Source organism: Sinocyclocheilus grahami, unplaced genomic scaffold (genome assembly GCF_001515645.1).
Source record: "Sinocyclocheilus grahami isolate Dianchi unplaced genomic scaffold, SAMN03320097.WGS_v1.1 scaffold1061.1, whole genome shotgun sequence".
Taxonomy (NCBI): domain Eukaryota; kingdom Metazoa; phylum Chordata; class Actinopteri; order Cypriniformes; family Cyprinidae; genus Sinocyclocheilus; species Sinocyclocheilus grahami.
Window position 1 is genome coordinate 28,306 of NW_015506240.1, and position 21,162 is coordinate 49,467.

Here is a 21,162-nt window from a genome sequence, read left to right on the forward strand (position 1 = left end):
GAATCGGTGGGCGGGGCTAAACAGGCAGCGATGTAGAAGCAGGCGTTGATCTATTTCTGTGGAGGCAGCACTTATCCACACTATTACATCATAGAGTAGAACATTCCACAAGCTGTGGTTTTGGCTGACTGGCTTCAATATAAGCTGTTTTTAGACAAACAAGAAAGTTTTGAGTTCTGAAACTTACAGGATGTTTTTATAGTACAATGACCTCTTATATGTCAAAAGATCAGCGGAATTTTGATTTCTCAGTTCATGACCCCTTTAAATATTTGACATAAAAGACAACAAAGATACATTTAATAAGGTAATTATAAAAATTCCCCTTATGAAGGAAAAAATGCCCCTTGAAATCAATTCCAGAAATAGAATTTCTGGCCTTGTATTGATGTGATTGGGACTGTGCTGTAATTACCAGTCCAAGTCCAAGTTATCGGTAACATGTAAGATATTTCATGCTCTATTTCACATCCAAAGGATAAAGAGTTGAGTCTGCCATCTTTTTAATCTTGCATTTGTACACCTATTTCCCTTCCCTCAGGTAAGTCTGAAAATGAAACCAAGGAACTGCAGAAATAAGACATGGAGAAGAAACCTTGAAGTGTCTGCACACACACACACACACACACACACACACACAGAGTATCGACCAGAGTGATCTTATTATAGACTACAGTACATGGCAAAAACAACCGTTTCTTAATCAGTAATCCTGTCTGGTTTCCAAGAAAAAATATCTGACCATGCTTAAACAAGATAAATATATTTGAGAAGCATAAGATATTAAGATTTGAATCACGTTTATTTTACTTTCCTCACTGGCAAATTGTTTTCTTATGGTTTAAACCTCAAGTTTGGCTAGATCTGTGCTTGGAAAAAAGAGAAACAGTTTGCTAGTGGGGTAAGAAATATAAATTTAATCCAAAAATTTGTACTGTTAATCATTTGATAAAAATCTAATTAATTACATATGCCATTTAATTCAATGAATAAATTGCATATGAGTAATTAAGATCATTCATTATTGTGGCAGAGAAAACCTAGAGTTGAGTCTAACAATCTAACTGAAGTAGACTTGTTTTGCATTCTTTTTAATACTTAATTGCACTAAATTAACTTCTTAAATTGATAGGCATATTAAATATATATTCTCCTATGCAGTTTGATCTCAGACACGTTTATCTTGTTTTAAATCTATGCCATTTTAATGTGTATAGCTTGGAAACGGCATTTAATTTTATTATGTCTATTGTTAGTTTATAATGCCTGTTCCTGTTTTTTTTTCATATTAATGCTGCAAAAATGACAAGACGTAAGAAAAATACACTTGTTTTCCCTTTTAAATTGTTTATTTTCCTTGCCCCTATTTTTTTTCTTGTTTTAAGCATGAACTCCATTTTGCTAAATTTTTTCAGAAAACAAGACTTAATATCTGAAGTTATTTTGATTCTCATGTAAATGTATCTTGATTTAAGAATATTTAGATATTGTATTGTATCTCTGTTTAATGTGAGCTACTTAAATTTAACCAATTACTTCAGTCAATCAGAATACAGAACTCATAAGGCTGTAATATTGTGACAAACACCATTGCAATCGATTGTTGCTCTTGATATTATAATAATGATTTTTAATGTTTGTTAATAGAATAGAACGTCAAACGTCTGCACATCACATTATAGCTACACAGACAAACATGCCCAGTCTAGCGCAAGTTAACTAATGTTATAATCACTGAATCTGCGAAATGAGTCTCTTAATACTCACATCTTTTCTGCACTTCGTTGTTTATGATGACAATTCACGAGCACGCTTAAGTCAGTCAGAGAGTGCGCACTCAAACAAAACTCCGGCATTTTCAGCGCTGACTAATCTAAACGCCTCTGATTGGCCATCGCATTCATAAGCGCAACAGAAACGCATGTGATTGGTTTGAAGACTCAATGCTGTAAAAAAAACAAACAAAAAAAACTATCTGATGCACATGTGCAGTTCTAAATGTCATTAATTGACACTTTTCACTTTTCGTTTTTATCGTGACAGCTGTAATAGATTTATTGTAATTATGCAGGGGCAATTTTTGCCCTTTTATCTTATATCTTAAACTTGTGGGGCATTTATATTATGGCACTCAAAGCGCTTTACATAGAAGGGGGGAATCTAAGTAAAAGTAATTCAGTTTTCAGTTACAGCAATCAAGCGTTTCTATTCTGAACTCATTTGTCCTTCTTTTTTTTTTTCTCTTTGTAAGCGTTTCTCACCTTCACAGTGCTTTCCGTCGCCTTTGTATCCTGATTTGCAGATGCATTTGTATGACTTGAGGGTGTTCTGACAGATGGCATCCATACTGCAGCTGTCCAGGGCCTCGGCGCACTCGTCCACATCTGCTGAGAGAAAGGAAATCATGAGTCTTCGAGTCGCTATTTGGAGAAAAACCGATACATGTTTTCACCTCGGGTGAGTAAATAGAAACAGTCAAGCGAAAAGCTGCTGATCCAGCATGGCAGAGCAAACTCATTTCACAATTCCACCCAAAAACTGGTCAGAGCTGATACCAGTTCAGACGCGATTGTGAGGCCTTCAGCATCTCATATTGCTGTGACCTCTGGGACCGAAGCCAAACTCAACCTTCAGCAGCGCTCTGGCATTTCCTGCAATCGAGCTGCTGCTGCTGCGTATCGCTTTAGCCTGACAACAAAACACATTCTGTCCTGATAAAGGTCAATGAGGTTGTCATGGTTACTCCAACAAAGGACCATCTTCTAATACTCTTCTTCATCAGAACGTATAAGACTCTAACACATGATGGTCAAAGTCATGTTCACGAAAAACTCAACATGATGCTAGGGTGATGTGGGTGGTTGCTAAGGCGTTGCTAAAATGTGTTTAATGGTTGCCCAGGGTGTTGCTATGCAATTGTTAAGGTGTTTTGGGTGGTTGGCCAGGTGTTGCTGTGCAGTTGCCAAGATGCTTGGAGTGGTTTCCAGGGTGTTGTTATGCAGTTTCTAAGATGCTCTGACTGGTTGCCAGGGTGTTGCTATGTAGTTTCTAAAATGCTTTGAGTGGTTGCCAGGGTATTGCTTAGGTGGTTTGAGTGGTTGCCAGAGTGGTGTTATGCAGTTATTAAAGATGCTCTGAATGGTTGCCAGGGTGTTGCTATGCAGTTTCTAAAATCCTTTGATTGGTTGTCAGGGTGTTGCTAAGGTGGTTTGAGTGGTTGGCAGGGAGTTCAAATGCAGTCAATAAGGTGTTTTGGATGATTACCGGGGCGTTGCTATGCAGTTGATTTGATGCTTAGAGTGGTTGCCAGAGCAATATTATACAGTTGCTAAGGTGTCCAGGACGTTGCGATGTAGGACATTACTATATGTTTTTGGTGGTTGCCAGAGAGTTTCCATGCACATACTAAGGTGTTTTGGATGGTTTCCATGGCATTGCTATGCAATTGCTAAACTCTTTTGGGCATTTGCCTGGGTATTGCTATGCAGTTGCTAAGGTGTTCCGAGTGGTTGCTGGGGAGCTCCGGGTGGTTATTAAGTGGTTTCTTACAGGCCAAAGTCAAACCGCCCAGCCATAAATCAAATTATGCAGTAAATTCTAAGAGCTCTTTGGCAAGTATGTGTTGAACATGAGGGTGTGTTGTGCAAAATCAAAATAACTACAAAACTGTTTGGCCTCGGCTGTGATTCCACAGTTTGAACAGTCAAATCTGTCTTCACAGTACAGTTCTGTCTCACTGCTGTGAGGAAACAGATGCCCATCAAAGCAGGAGACTAGAGCTTATTACAGGGTTAGAGCTCCAGCAATCCCGAGCCAGTTTCCACAGAGTCTCCTCAATGCTGCTGGTAAGAAATGGCAACCGTTTCATTTGAACACTTGTCGGCCAACACTCTAACCGACATTTAATGAAGCTGAAACCTTAGTTTTCACTCTAGAATCCACAGACGTCCTTCACTTCTTCATTACAAATGCAGGAATCTCTCGGTGGACGTTCTTTATGGTGGCATTAGCCATTAAATTACTCACATGCTGTTTACAGTACAAAGCTTTTAGGAGTTTAGTACGGCACCCAAAGTGCTTGTTCATTACTGAAGTGTCCCCGCTGCGGAGAAAAGAAGAAGAATTGGTCCTTTTTCTTAAGAGCCCTAATACTATAAAACACACCATTCATCAGATCTCACGCTGAGGCCAGTGAAAGGAAGGAAAATGATGCATTCAACAACATTTAAAGTCAGAAACCCATTTGTTCGAATGCCCAGTCACGAAGACCAAATAATTTAATTTTTGTCATCATTTACTCAAACTCAAGCCATTCCAAATGGCTTTCTGACTTCTACATAACACAAAAAGACGAATTTAGATGCATCTTCACACAGTTTTTTTTACATGCAGTGACTTCTCATAATGCCCACAAGCTTCTAAATAAACCCTCAAAGCAGTCTATATGACTTAAGCACAACATTTCAACTTTTTAATCCATATGAGAGTTTTGTATGGGAGCCTGTTACCGCCACTGAATACAAAATAAAAAAAGGTAATTGCGACTTTTTATTTCAGTTTATATCTCGCAATTCTGACTTTTTTCTCAGAATTGCGCAACATGAAGTCGCAATCGCATTATGAAGTCAGAATTATGAGAAAAAGTCAAAATTGCAAGTTTATATCTTACAATTCTAAGAAAAAAAGTCAGAATTCCAAGGTGTAGACTCGCAATTGCAAAAAAAAAAGTTAGAATTATGAAACTAGTCACACTTATTTTTTTATTTTATTTTTTTTGTGGTGGAAATGGGCTTCCATACCTTCGTATGAGGAACAGACTGAAATTAAAGTTATTAATCTATTATTCAAAGTACTAAAATGTTATTTTTTCAATTCAGTTTAGTAATGACACATGCATGGACTAATGCAATTTGGCATCAACAACATCAAATATGGCAAGCCGCTTGGACACACCATTTTTGCATCTCAACATTAATGCAAATACAAGTTTTGCAGAAATAACAGCCTAAATTTTAGTCTTCTCATTGGGAAAGGCATGCTTGGAAAAGTGCATGTTTCTGCTTTTTCGTTTTTAGGTGAACTATTCCTACTAAAAGATGGACTGATGTAGGATCAGATCTTAAAATGCACTTAAAAACATGGAAAAACAATACTACTTGGTTTGATAAAATGAATGCCAATAAAATATTTTTTTTTTATTGGGAAATGTTAATTTAGCCATGGCTAAAGTTCAGTGCGAAAGAACGATGAGTTTCACACTTTAGTAAATGAGAAAGCAGGCTTTAACACAAAGGGTCAGACCAATTCAACCTTACTATACTATAGCTGTGTTGAGAAGTCATTTGTTTAAAGGAGGAAGGCTGGAAAATGCTTAATGGTTTCAAAGAAAAGATGCAACCAAATTCCACATGCAAACCAATTACCCACAATCCAATCTCCGCACAACACAACCAATCAGATTCATTAGTCATAATTGTGCTTATGCAATACAGACAATCAGATTAATTAGCCATTTTATACAACAGAACTAATGAGATTACGGGCTGGTTAGCTTGGTCTAGTTAGTCCAACATGGTGTCGTTATGAACGCTACCAGCAGAGGCAAACCCTGACCCCTGTGAAAACTCTAGCCAATCACAATCAATCAGATTCATTGACCACAATCGCACTTCTACAACAGAGCCAATCAGACCCATTACCCACAATCCCGGATCGCACAGCAGAACCAATGAGACCAATTAGCTGCAATCACGCTTGCACGGCAAAATCAATCAGCGTCTCCATTCAGTCCCAGAAGAAAGAAAACAATTTCTCGTGTAATAAAATGGGCGAAACAGACTCCTTATTACTGCTAAATCAATCACCATGAGCCCAAAGTGCCCGGGTGGTTGTAAACCCAAATGCTGTTTTACAGAGAAAATAAACATGTCACTGTTAATCTGTCTATGAGTTTAGAGCGCCTTCCACGGCGCTGGGAGGCATATTTTAAGAGATGCCAAAATTTTTCTGGCTGTTTTGTTCTTTCTTTTGTGCTTCAAACTGGAAACGACACTGAGGCTGAGATTAAAACAAGAGACACTGATTGCACTGATGGATATAAAGGAAAAATGTAGGCTGAGAGGATTTTTAAAGGGATAGTGAAAAGTTTGCCTTTATTTACTCACCATTTATGTTTGTTCCAAACCCTGTGTTACTTATTCTTGCTTCCATTGAACACAAAAGGTGTTAAGTGGTGCACGACACCATTTTTAACTAAAAATGGAAAACATTATTTATTTTGGTTGTTCAACAGTGGTAATTTGCGGGCTTGAAAATGCAAACTGCAAAAAAAGGGTTTCAAAGTTCACATTCATAACAATAACGTTATCATATCTGAGTAAACTACGAAAACGGGAATTTGTGAAAATAGTAACATCTTGCGCATGCATATTACGTGTCGAGTCCATAGGTACACAGTGTTTCTTTACAAAGTTGTATCACCAACTGCTGGCCTGGCATGCATAATACAACGTTTTTAGTGGTTTTTGCAGATCCACGTTTAACAGGGATCATTTTCACAACGTTGTCATTGTATGCAAAACTTTTCCGTTTTTAGTACATCACTGTCATGTAAACATACCCTGAAACTAAAACTATTAAAAATTGTTTTCGTAAATTGAAATCAAGCTGAAATCAAGCAGTGTTGTTAAGTGGTAACTAAAACCAAAACTATGAAATATTGTTTCTGTTAATTGAAATGAAGCCGAAATAAAATAAAATATAGATGTTAGATGAAAAATGTAAACTTAAAAGCTTCAGCGAAAATTTGAAATGTTGCCTTGGCACTAACCATTACTAAAACTAAAATAAAATATAAATTAAAGCTAAATAGAATTATTATTATTATAAAAAAAAAAACTAATTAAAAAAATGAAGACTACAATTAAAATGAAAACTGAAAATATAAAAAATATATTAATAAATACCATAATAGTATAAAAATACGTTTTTAAAGAAGATTCGGTTTTGCTTTTTTTTTTTTGAAGAAAAGTTAACAAGTTTTCAAAATTACAGAAAAGCACATTGATTTTCTCATAAAAGTGGTCCATATAACTTATACGCTACGTTTCAAGTCTTCTAAAGCCATATGATAAAATTGTGTGACAAGCAGACCAAAACATAAGTTTTTATTCACTGGAAAACCATCATACCCTCTAGATGTTCATGGGAGTTAATGAGAAGTTAGATTCATTAATAATAAATTTTTTGAGTTCGACCTTTTAAAAGAATCAGTTAATGTGGTTCATGCCTGAGTGATCTGTTAATAAATCAGACTGATTCCTCACACAAAGCAATCAGAAGTTTCACTTTTTGTGCTGCACAAAAGAAAGTCAGTCATACAGAATAAATGACGGCAGAATTTTCATATTTGGGGTGAACTATCCCTTTAAAGAGCCGAATATGTTTGAAGAATATTTGCAGATTTTGTGTGTGTTCAAATTCAGCCTCTCCATCAAAAGAAAACCAAACTCAATGTCAAAAACATCTCCAAACATGTCAAACGTTGTGAAGATCCACATTATCTCCCCACACTTCAGAGAGATTTATGTGCTCCGGCAGAACATAAAATGTCTTTATTACTTTGGCTAGCATGAAAGTGACTTCATGAATACTTTCCTGCCTGTTGACCTAGAAACATAAACCTTTAAGAATCCTCGATAAAGTATTCACGGCTGCTGTAATCTTTCTATGTAACTCAACTCTCTGTTTGTGAGAGTCTGTTTCCACTAGCAACCCATCTGAGGAGTCGACTCGACGCGGGTTTCTTTTCTTTGTTTAACCGTTAACATTACCATTCTCAATAGCAGTTTCTCAGCGTATGGTTTTTGCAAATTACCACAAAAAAAGAGCACCATTAATGTATAATAAAATGGTCCACATAACTCATGCACTATATTTCAGAAGGAAAAATTTCATTTCACACATTTATGAGCCTAAAAACAAATGGACAGACACTGCTAAAAAAAAATACTGCTTTTTACATTTATGCATTTTCAGATGCTTCCACCAAAGTGACTAACATTGCATTCAAGCGAATCCTTTTTTTTTTTACTTTATGCATTCTCTGGGAATTGAACCCATGACCTCGGCATTGCTAGCTGTATGCTTGACTGTTTGAGCTACTAATTAGTTGCATTCATGCCGATTTCAATCCAGTTATCAGAATAATGTTGGTGAATGGAAAACGGTGTAGATGTAGTAACGGCATCCACCAGCGAGAGCAACAAGGTCATGCAACGGAGCCAAACCCTGAAGCCTTGAAGTATTGAGCGTTTCTCACCCCCCCACAGAAATAATCTCAGAAGGGACGAAAAATATAATTTTCAGTAAACAGACTTAATGAAATTGTTTAAAAGAATTAGAATAAAAAAAGAATTTATTCATTTTAGGACAAAATTTTGCCTGTGCAAAAATCGCCAAAACAATGCTAGTGTGTTGTGGGTGGTTGCCAGGGCGTTGCTAGGGTGTTCTAGGTGGTTGCTAGGTGATAACTTGGAAGTCCATGTCATAAGAGTCCTATGATGTATTAAGTTCAAACTCTAAGATCTGCATTTGCTCATTCTGCTAATTCAACATCTAAATCACTGTAAATAATTATTATACATTTATATTGAACTGGAAAATAAAATTAAAATCTTTAAAAAAAAATCAAATATAATGCAATACAATCTTTAAAAAATAAAATAAAATCTATAAAACAAACCAAATAAAATAAATTATTAAACAAAAAATACAAATCTAATCAAATCAAATAAAAATATGAAATAAAATAAAATGAAAAATAAAATACAAAAATTGATTAAGTAAAAATAAAATAAAATAAAAATAAAACAAAATATAAAAAATAAAATAAAACTATAAAATAAAGTATAAAATCTAACAAAATAAAATAATTAAAAATATATATATTAAAATAAAACATATCCTTAAAAATCGAATAAAATCAAACAAAATAAAATATAATTTTAACATGTAAGTTTTAAAATCAAATAAAAAGTGGGAAAAAAATAATATTTAAATAAATTACGACATGAAATCAAAACAAATCAAATCAAATATATATGAAAAAATACAATAAATGTATTGCATCAACATTTCTAAAAATAAAACAAAATATAAAAAATAAAATAAAACTATAAAATAAAGTATAAAATCTAACAAAATAAAATAATTAAAAATATATATATTAAAATAAAACATATCCTTAAAAATCGAATAAAATCAAACAAAATAAAATATAATTTTAACATGTAAGTTTTAAAATCAAATAAAAAGTGGGAAAAAAATAATATTTAAATAAATTACGACATGAAATCAAAACAAATCAAATCAAATATATATGAAAAAATACAATAAATGTATTGCATCAACATTTCTCCACAGAGGGCGCTATGGGCTGGAGACCAGTGAACCTGTTCGAGAACACCTGATAAACTGCCAGTAATACTGTACATTACAGAAGAAATTATCCAAATCTTGCCGAGCAAAATCCAAAAGCATCCCGACCACTTTACACTCACTCTCAGGTAGTTCCTCCAACTAAATCAATATTATTCCAGCAAGTGGGTCTAACTTTGCCCTCACAAGTTTGGCAGGCGATCCGACGTGCTGGTGGAAAGCCAGATACAGTAGCAGCGAGACAACCTCTCGTTTCTAGCCAAACATCCGTTAGCATGTGGCCCAGCGATGTTTAATCGCTTCTGAGAGAGAGAGAGGGAGAGGTGTTGGTTGTGCGAGCTGGCAGGCCGTCACATGCAAAGCCAGCACAAAGTCTTCATCTCATGGGCTATTAGGCGACGCACAGACGGGACGAAAGAAAAAAGGGTGTTGATGAAATGCAGACGTCAACATTAGAGCAGAATTTAGCATCCTCCCCCCACCGTCTCTCCCAGATCGCCTACATCTAATGAAGGAACCCAGTGTTTGTCCTCTGAGCAGCTCGTAAAAGAAATATGGCCTGCTTCTATTTGTGCCCGGTCATGAATACTTTCCTGCCTGTTGACCTAGAAACATAAACCTTTAAGAATCCTCGATAAAGTATTCACGGCTGCTGTAATCTTTCTATGTAACTCAACTCTCTGTTTGTGAGAGTCTGTTTCCACTAGCAACCCATCTGAGGAGTCGACTCGACGCGGGTTTCTTTTCTTTGTTTAACCGTTAACATTACCATTCTCAATAGCAGTTTCTCAGCGTATGGTTTTTGCAAATTACCACAAAAAAAGAGCACCATTAATGTATAATAAAATGGTCCACATAACTCATGCACTATATTTCAGAAGGAAAAATTTCATTTCACACATTTATGAGCCTAAAAACAAATGGACAGACACTGCTAAAAAAAAATACTGCTTTTTACATTTATGCATTTTCAGATGCTTCCACCAAAGTGACTAACATTGCATTCAAGCGAATCCTTTTTTTTTTTACTTTATGCATTCTCTGGGAATTGAACCCATGACCTCGGCATTGCTAGCTGTATGCTTGACTGTTTGAGCTACTAATTAGTTGCATTCATGCCGATTTCAATCCAGTTATCAGAATAATGTTGGTGAATGGAAAACGGTGTAGATGTAGTAACGGCATCCACCAGCGAGAGCAACAAGGTCATGCAACGGAGCCAAACCCTGAAGCCTTGAAGTATTGAGCGTTTCTCACCCCCCCACAGAAATAATCTCAGAAGGGACGAAAAATATAATTTTCAGTAAACAGACTTAATGAAATTGTTTAAAAGAATTAGAATAAAAAAAGAATTTATTCATTTTAGGACAAAATTTTGCCTGTGCAAAAATCGCCAAAACAATGCTAGTGTGTTGTGGGTGGTTGCCAGGGCGTTGCTAGGGTGTTCTAGGTGGTTGCTAGGTGATAACTTGGAAGTCCATGTCATAAGAGTCCTATGATGTATTAAGTTCAAACTCTAAGATCTGCATTTGCTCATTCTGCTAATTCAACATCTAAATCACTGTAAATAATTATTATACATTTATATTGAACTGGAAAATAAAATTAAAATCTTTAAAAAAAAATCAAATATAATGCAATACAATCTTTAAAAAATAAAATAAAATCTATAAAACAAACCAAATAAAATAAATTATTAAACAAAAAATACAAATCTAATCAAATCAAATAAAAATATGAAATAAAATAAAATGAAAAATAAAATACAAAAATTGATTAAGTAAAAATAAAATAAAAATAAATCAAAATATAAAAAATAAAATAAAACTATAAAATAAAGTATAAAATCTAACAAAATAAAATAATTAAAAATATATATATTAAAATAAAACATATCCTTAAAAATCGAATAAAATCAAACAAAATAAAATATAATTTTAACATGTAAGTTTTAAAATCAAATAAAAAGTGGGAAAAAAATAATATTTAAATAAATTACGACATGAAATCAAAACAAATCAAATCAAATATATATGAAAAAATACAATAAATGTATTGCATCAACATTTGTCCACAGAGGGCGCTATGGGCTGGAGACCAGTGAACCTGTTCGAGAACACCTGATAAACTGCCAGTAATACTGTACATTACAGAAGAAACGATCCAAATCTTGCCGAGCAAAATCCAAAAGCATCCCGACCACTTTACACTCACTCTCAGGTAGTTCCTCCAACTAAATCAATATTATTCCAGCAAGTGGGTCTAACTTTGCCCTCACAAGTTTGGCAGGCGATCCGACGTGCTGGTGGAAAGCCAGATACAGTAGCAGCGAGACAACCTCTCGTTTCTAGCCAAACATCCGTTAGCATGTGGCCCAGCGATGTTTAATCGCTTCTGAGAGAGAGAGAGGGAGAGGTGTTGGTTGTGCGAGCTGGCAGGCCGTCACATGCAAAGCCAGCACAAAGTCTTCATCTCATGGGCTATTAGGCGACGCACAGACGGGACGAAAGAAAAAAGGGTGTTGATGAAATGCAGACGTCAACATTAGAGCAGAATTTAGCATCCTCCCCCCGCCGTCTCTTCCCAGATCGCCTACGTCTAATGAAGGAACCCAGTGTTTGTCCTGCGAACAGCTCGTAAAGGAAATATGGCCTGCTTCTATTTGTGCCCGGCGTCCTTAGTGCGCACTACTGTAAGCGCTGAGTGATGGTGGCTGTCTTCAAACAACAACCACGCTCATTTAAAGCTCAGAGTTTATGAACTGCCCAAATTGCAGTGCAGTTGACCCTTCGCTTAAAGGGACAGTACACCCCAAAATAAAAGTTGTCGTCATTTACTCACCCTCAAGTTTCTTCTGGTGAACACAAAAGAAGATATTTTGAATAATGTTGATCATCAAAGAGTTGCTGGTAGCCACTGACTTCCATAGCATTTTTCTCCATACTATGGAAGTCGATGGCTACCGTCAATGGTTTGGTTACCAACATTCTTCAAAATATCTTCTTTTGCGTTCAACAGATGAAACAAACTCATACAGGTTTGGAACAACTTGAGGGTGAATAAATGATGACAGAATTTTCATTTTCAGCCTCATCTTAAAGGGACAGCTGACCCAATTTTTGTCATTATTTATGTCGTTCCAAACCAGTACGAGTTTCTTTCCTTTGTAGATAACAAGAAAAAAAACGTAGACATGTAATGTAAAATGTCTGTTCTTTTAAGTCCTTTGTCAAAATATATTCATTTTAGGTGAACAATCCCTTTAAAAACAATACAACAATCCTATGTTAGCAACTGTTTGCCATATTTTCTGACAATCTTTTGGTATTTATTTTTTATATTATTAAATAATATATTTAAGAAAAAATAAAGAAGATGATGATTTTTTTGAAGTTGTGATTTTTTTTTTTTAAAGATCATTGGAGTAGCCTATGTTTTATAAAAAATAAATATATACAAATATACAAACAAAAGTATACAATAATATACAAACAAATAAAATTATAAATAACATTAAAAACAACAAAATATAATAATATACAAAATTAAATACTTAAAAAACATTTAGAAAAATCAAACAATGAAATAAAATAAATATAATGAAAATATTTGAAAAATAAAATTCAAAATAAAGCTAATAAAATAAAAATCAATCAATTAAAAATGAAAAACATCAATCAATCAATAAAAAATGCCATCCAAGGGCAAGAAAATACCAGAGCATTCTATTTCAGTCTTTCCACTTCAAAATGTCACATTTAATTCGATGTGCTACTTGCCATTTCTATGTAATTATTTGTGAAATTTTATGTAAATTTTTTTGTATGTTTTAAATAAAACAAAGATTACTGGAGTACAACAAAATACTGTGTTTTTCCACTTCAAAATGTCATGCTTAATTCAGTGTTACTTGTCGTTTCTTTGTAATTGTTTGTGAAATGTTCTAACATTTTTGTGAATACTGTTTCAATTTTTTTTTCAACGTACACCAATTTTTTTCCAGTGTGCATCAGATTGTAAGCACTTTCAAATGCGAAAAATGGGAGATAAAAATGCTTTGCAATGTCACAGTTCATTCCAGCCATATAAGAACAATATCCGATCACAACTGTATTCCTTCGAGATATTCAGTAAAGATTTTGCAACAGAAACCCAAAAAGGTGGCACACATATTGTTTAGTCATCTAAGGCTAGTCTAGACAGACTAAGTAGACAAAACCAAAACCAGCCGATGGATGGGAAACTGGTTCAAAGACCAGAAAATGTTGCATTGCATGCAAAGCCCAAATGACGTGATGCTGATGTGACGGTTCATAACCTTCAATCACAGACAGGCAAAGCTCCAGCGCGGGCTGTGATCAAGGATTTCTGTCAGAACGAGAGCAGTCTGCTAACAGACGAGTCGGTCGGGTGGCGGTTCGGGGCTGGCAGAGGACCTGCTAAAGGTTGTCGTCTTTTCAGCACCTCATAAAACTGCACCCAGTGCCATTGGCCCGCTTTGGAATAACTCAGAGCGTTCCAGACAGAGCTCAACTTGTTAAACGACGGCTAGTCGAACTCCAAGAACATTCAGTTAGGAAAGACCCCATGCTATATTAGTTATTTAAAAAGGAATTTGGGACGGATGTATCTCACTTACACAGTATTTCATGCATGTTGCATTAAAAAGTTGTAGGATTTACTTTAAAAAGATTTTTACTTTAAAACTGCTACTAAATTTCTAAACAACAAAGAAACACCAAACATCAACATTGAATTAAACGTAAGATTTTTAAGTCTTTTTTTACAGTGTATTTTTGAATTATACTGTCAATGGTTGAAATAATTCTTTACATTTTTTTAATATTTGATTTGAGCTAATGTTGTTTTAGTATCATTGAAAAACTTTTATAGTTTTTATTAATATTTTGCATTATTTTTTATTTTTATATCTTCCATTTTCATTTTCAAGTTTGACATTTTTATTTTTAAAATATCTTATTGCATTTCAGTTTTAGTTTTAGTTATTTTTGTGCATCAAGTTAAACTAAATGAAAATTAGCAATGTGGACTTGGTAACTACCTGAAATAAAATGTTTTTTAACTTGCTTTATATTTTATTTCAAGTAATGAAAGTGATTTTGTTTCAACTGCGGAAAATGTTGTCAATAAAACGGCTTGTAAACAATACGTCAGGCAGCGTCACATTTACCTCAGGAAAGCCATTTAATGACCATAAATTCGATAGCTAGCTAGAAAATAAATACTATAAAAAGGAGCATTTTGATCAATATAAGCACTACATATTCATTATCATCTTCTAACCTAACATGCTAGTCATGTCTCGTTTCTTATTTGTTTGAATAAATAGCCTCCCTGCTTTAAAAAAAACTAAACAAAACAATGGAAACCATCACATAATTTTGAATGGTTTTACTGGTTTTAATGGAAACTGTAATGGACCCTGTTGGCCTCTACTGGAAATTGGTCGCCTTCTATTGGTAGCTTGTTAAAACCACTAAATCATAATGGAATATGGCCCAAAACACACTGCAGGAAACCATTTTTAATGTTTTTTTAATGGTTAAAAGTTGATGGTTTGTTATGTTTGTAATGGTATTTGTAATGGAAACCATTAGAATGGATGTGATTGTTTCTAGTGTTTATATTTCAACAACGAACTGGATTAGAAACAATTTTCTTATAATAAAATTGATTTAAAAAAAGTGATTTTTGTGTTGCTTAAATGTTTGTCGTATTTGAGTGTTCATTATTATATCTAAAAATAAATATTTGGACAGTTAAGATTAATATTATCCTTTAATATTGTACCAACGTACAGTTTTCCCCATATAAACTAACAGTTTACAGCATTAGTTAAAAAAAATGGATAAGTACCGTACCTGATGTCTATCCAAAAGAATCAGTATCAGATATAATCAAATTGATTTGTGAAATCGGTGTCAATATCCAGCCCTAATTCAAATAATAACAGTGTATGTCATGCTGATCAATTTACTGTAGTTAGCAGAATTAGCCAAAACACAACACAAGATTTCATATCAATTTCCATCGGTTTTACTGATGCAGAGCTACAATGAAAACTACTGTAAATAACGTAGACAACCAAAAGGTGCTTACATTTATGTATTTCCTTGAATGAGGATGAGTCAATTTTATTAAACTCTAATTTAGTTACATCAACTCCTCCCTAGAGTGGTAATACAATAATAATACAAAGTACTGTTTTGAATACCTTCAATTACGGTATTCTATGTCAAAACAGTAACATTGTATTATGATCTGATACTCTTTATTCACAGTACCGAACTGAAGATGCTAAACTAGCCGAGTTTATATATTTGCTAAAGTAGGATATTTTAAGCTTTGACCTTCCCAAAATGCTTTGCACCATCAACAGGCCATCACTGAATCTCTTTCCAAAGGTCTCAATTTGGCCTAGAAACAATGGGTAGACTCAAAAGACTTCTGGATCCCAGAAGAGCTACACTGTAGACGTAATCTGAGGCATGCTGTTTATATTAGGACCCAATAAATAAATAAATCAGCGGGGAGAATCCAGACTCTTGTGTGCATTCACTGATGCTTACAGTACAAATGAGGTGAAAAAGAGAGAATGATGAGATAAAAACGAGCTTGTCGGCCTTTGTGGATGAATATTGTGACTTTACAGTACATCTACTACCTTTACTGTTTATGGAAACACAAGCTAATATATAATAGTATAGTGTTAAGTTAATATACACATACTCAAAAGTTTGGGATAAGTAAGATTTTATGTGTTTTAATGCTCATCAAGGCTGTATTTATTTGAGCAAAAATACAGAAAAAAGCTGTAATATTGTGAAATATTATTGCAATTTCTAATATTGGTTTCTTATGTTAATATAGTTTAAAATATAATTTATTTCTGTGACACAGCGCTGAATTTTCATCAGCCATGACTCCAGTCTTCAGTGTCACATGATCCTTCAGAAATCATTCTAATATGCCGATTTATTATCAGTGCTGAAACTTTTGTGCTGATTAATATTTTTCGGAACCTGTGATACTTTTTGTCTTTGATTCTTTGATGAATAAAAAGTTAAAAAGAACAGCATTTATTCAAAATAGAAATCTTTTCTAATAATATAAGTCTTCACTATCACTTTTTATCCATTTACCACATCCTTGCTGAATAAAAGTATTAATGTCTTAAAAAGAAGAAAAAAAATTACTGACCCCAAACTTTTGAATAGTAGTGCTTATTGTAACACACAATTTCTATTTTGAATGAACACTGTTCTTTTAAACTTTTCATTTATTAGGGAATCCTAATAAAAAAATATCACAGGTCCCAAAAAATATGAAGCAGCACAACTGTTTCCAGCACTGATAATAAATCAGCATATTATACTGATTTCTGGAGGATCATGTGACACTGAAGACTGGAGTAATGATGCTGAAAATTCAGCTTTGCATCATAGGAATAAATATTTTAAAGAATATTAAGATAGAAAACTTATTTTAAATTGCTATAATATTTCACAAAATTAAGTTTTTTTCTGTATTTTGATCAAATAAATGCAGCCTAGATGAGCATAAGAAACTTCTTAAAAAAAAAAAACATTAAAAATCTTACTGATCCCAAACTTTTGAACGGCAGTCTATATAATACATTAACATAATTTGATAAATTAGACAATCACCTTCCATCACCCTGGTTCCCTCGACAAAAACGAGGCTTTTGGATTATTTTAGACACTTATTATAGCAACCACCTATTTTAAGACTAATAAAGCTTTAAAAAAAATCACAAGGGTTTTTTCCTGATGTATTTTGTGTCGTAGACTAAAACGTGAAAGTATCTTAAGCCTGTGTTCAACAAAAACCCTCTAAATTAGGCCTACAAATATATATATGCCATGTCTTCAGCACTCTATATAGTATAATGATTTAAGCAAAAACATCATGAAAGGTCTTGATAAACATAGCAAAATTTTAGTCAGATGTGCCCAAATTATCAGTGTCAACATTCATTCATTAATTCAATAAAACATCGCAAGTATTCAACTGCAAAACACTTAGTTACTTACAAATAATGCAAAAAAGAAATTCACTTCTGTCCTATGCGTGCATGGTTTGCGTGTTCTCGGGAACAGATATGGCATTAATTCAATGTCACGAAGGAAAATGTGAGTCAGAGGGTTTTTATACTGACATTGTGGCTGCTCAGCCCTCGGCGTCTGAGTCCTGATATCGATAAACGCGCCACAACAAATGGAAGGAAGTCATGAAAAGAATTAATTCCCTTGAGAGGGAACAATGTGTTGCAGGCCTACAACAGAATTAAAATGAATACAACAAGCCATTGTGCTGCCGCTTCTAGAAATGTTGACGTTCAAGGAATAACAAAAAGTCTCAACAGGAATATATATGAAATTCTTGTTAAATATAGATTCACCTCATGTCTGACATTGCTGTCGTATAATCCCACTCGGTGCCTGACATCACTGCTTTGCTCCGGCGGCCCTGCTTGTGTTTTCTTAAAGGGGTCATATGATGCCTCATGAAAATAATTAATTCCCTTGAGAGGGAACAATGTGTTGCAGGCCTACAACAGAATTAAAATGAATACAACAAGCCATTGTGCTGCCGCTTCTAGTAATGTTGACGTTCAAGGAATAACAAAAAGTCTCAACAGGAATATATATGAAATTCTTGTTAAATATAGATTCTCCTCATGTCTGACATTGCTGTCGTATAATCCCACTCGGTGCCTGACATCACTGCTTTGCTCCGGCGGCCCTGCTTGTGTTTTCTTAAAGGGGTCATATGATGCCCATTTTCCACAAGTTGATATGATTCTTTAGGGTCTTAATGAAAAGTCCGTAACATAGTTTCGTTAAAATTTCTCAATGGTAGTGTAAAACCCCCTTTTTTTTACCCTGTCAAAAACAGCTCTTTTCAGATCAAGCCGTTTTTGTAGCATTTCCCTTTAAATGTTAATGAGCTCTGCTGGCCCCGCCCCTCTCTTCCAAGCTGCTCTCAGAGAGACTGTTTACTTTAGCCGCATTCATTGTGAAACTTGCTAATTAGTTATCCCGCGGAATTGGGCTACTTTAGTCCGCGGGTTGAAGCGCCCCCAATAATGTGAAATTCAGCCCCTGGAATGCGATTTTTACTCGGGAACCCCCCCCTTGAAACGCGATTGGGCTAGTTTTGAGTAGCAATTGGGCGGGTTTTGTTGTGAAAACCTGGCAACCCTGTCAAACACGTTACCTGACAGACACCCGCGGCAATTCAGATTCCAGCACAGTTCTTACGGCTCGGCTGAGGACACGGCCATCCGTGGCAGGCAAGAAAGCCTAATTAAAGAGAATGAGGTTGGATTTCTTATCCACAGTCACTTTCACTTAAATCCGTTCAGGGTTGTGACTAGTTCCGGCTGAGAGTTTATGTACACTGCAAAATGAAGCCAATCAGGCCGGGATGTTGAGACAAGGTGAACGCCTTCTTAATTCTGTTCACGGCTTAAAGATTCTGACAACCAAAACACATTACTTTCCACACTTCTGCTACTTTGAACTATGTATTATCTGCATATATTATGCACATACGGTAGATGCTACTCAATCTTGCAGTAGTTTGCTCGTTTTTAAGAATAGCGACGAAACACAACTGAAGTGGTCATTCCGAATAGCATGCAATGTACTGACAGCCTTGTAAATGAATAGCGCACTATTTCAGTCCCAATGCATTATTTTTTAGTGAAGGCTGCGCGCACACACTGCTACTCAATTGTCTGTGGTTTGTAAGGTTTTTAAAAAATATATATTTTTTAAATTCAGCAAGGACGCATTAAATCGATCAAAAGCGACAGTAAAGACATTCATGATGTTACAAAAGTGTTCTGTTTCTGTTGTTTTGAACCTTATATTCATTAAAGAATCCTGAAAAATAAAATGCATCATGGTTTCCACAAAAATCTGAAGCAGCTTTCAGCATTGATAATCAGAAATGAGCAGCAAATCAGTATATTAGAATGATTTCTGAAGGATCGTGTGACACTGAAGACTGGAGCAATGATGCTGGAAATGCAGCTTTACATCACAGGAATAAATTACATTTTAAAATATATTCAAATAGAAAAAATATTATTTTAAATAGCAAAAATATTTCACCAAATTTTTGCTTGCACTATATTTTTAAACAAATAAATACAGCCCTGGTGAGCATAAGATACTTTTTTTTTTTTTTTTTTTAACATAAAAAAAAATCTGACCTCAAACTTTTGAATAGTAGTGTATATAATGCAATTTGATCAAAGCAAGTAATTACTCAAAATCACTAATAACTAGACAGACAGATTGATTCTTAATGCACTTTTACTTTAACACAGGTCCAGTCACTCTCTTCAGCGTCACTTATTCAACTTGAACTTTTTACAAGGTTTTAAGAGGTTCATCATTTCACTTGACTGTCAGCTTTGACTTCAGCTACTCTTATCATCAAAGGATCCACACTGTCTGATTTCATACTCATAATAGGAAACAGCGATGGCAGACAACCTCATGTATAAAATATCTATATTTGAACATCTCTCCTGTAGGGTGAAGAGAGCGGCTGTGGACTCAGTTTGTTCTCTCACTTCAGTCTAGAAGCTCTTCTTTAATGCAGCTGTGGTCAGATCGTCTCAACATCAAGTTTCTCAACTAGCTTTCTGCCATCTGTTTTAGCAGACGTGAAGCCTCTCTCATGATACTCTTACAGGAGGGATCCAGAATTAACTTTCTGCCACACCTGCCAGTGACTGGAGAAAGTTTAGTGGCCCTAACTACTTCAAACCTGTCATGACACTTTTTTTTTCATGCAAAAAATAACAAAATAATTGTTTTCCCATGAGATTTGGTGGGTCTTTACCTAAAATAAAAGATCTGAGCTTTTCTTTATTAAGCCATTTCAACTGAAACCCTATAAAATACACTGAAAATACTCAAACCTACTGTATAGTATCCAGGTGACCTGCAAGTGATTCAAACAATGTTTTTCTCCAGGGTCATACATGTCAAGAAAGCTCTCAAACTGAGCCTTTTAAAAGCTTCAAATAGCAATTAGTCTCTATTTAAAACAACCAGTAGGTTATGGGTCACACTGGCTGATATATATTGGTCTATCGCTAATTATGCAGTGATTTTTATTATTGTAGTCCAACCTGAACATTAACATCACCCTGGTTCCATCGATAAAAACCCAATAGGATTTTTCCATTGGCTTTTGGATTACTGCACAAGAAAAGCTCTGTGAACAACAAAAGTGTATGATTCTTACACATTTGGTTCATCATGATAATCTTCAAAAATCAACACAGCTGAAGCCTAAATACAATCGCCGGAAGTAAAAAGCTAAATGTAGACTATAAACTAACTACAACACAGTCACATGACTTCAACGTCATCATTAGGCTCTTTCAGTCTTAATTTAAAAATCACAAATGTTTCCCTTAAAGTTTGAGTTGGAATAGTTTGCAAGAGTGCGAATACAAACAAGCAAGCGACTAGTGAGTAGATGAGTTTACCTGTTCGACATGAAGCTTAAAGGGGTCATATGATGCTGCTAAAAAGAACATTATTTTGTGTATTTGGTGTAATGAAATGTGTTTATGCGGTTTAAGGTTCAAAAAACACATTATTTTCCACATACTGTACATTATTGTTTCTCCTCTATGCCCCGCCTTTCTGAAAC

General features: G+C 34.7%; 1 protein-coding gene across 1 annotated transcript in view; it reads right to left on the bottom strand.

Annotated features, from left to right (window-relative positions):
• The window catches only part of LOC107566224 (signal peptide, CUB and EGF-like domain-containing protein 3), a 52,182-nt gene that overhangs the window by 21,287 nt on the left and 9,733 nt on the right, over positions 1-21,162 (bottom strand). The window contains exon 2 of the mRNA XM_016251612.1: positions 2,262-2,384. Within this exon, the coding sequence (XP_016107098.1) occupies positions 2,262-2,384 (123 nt within the window). The remainder of the gene's footprint in view (positions 1-2,261; positions 2,385-21,162) is intronic.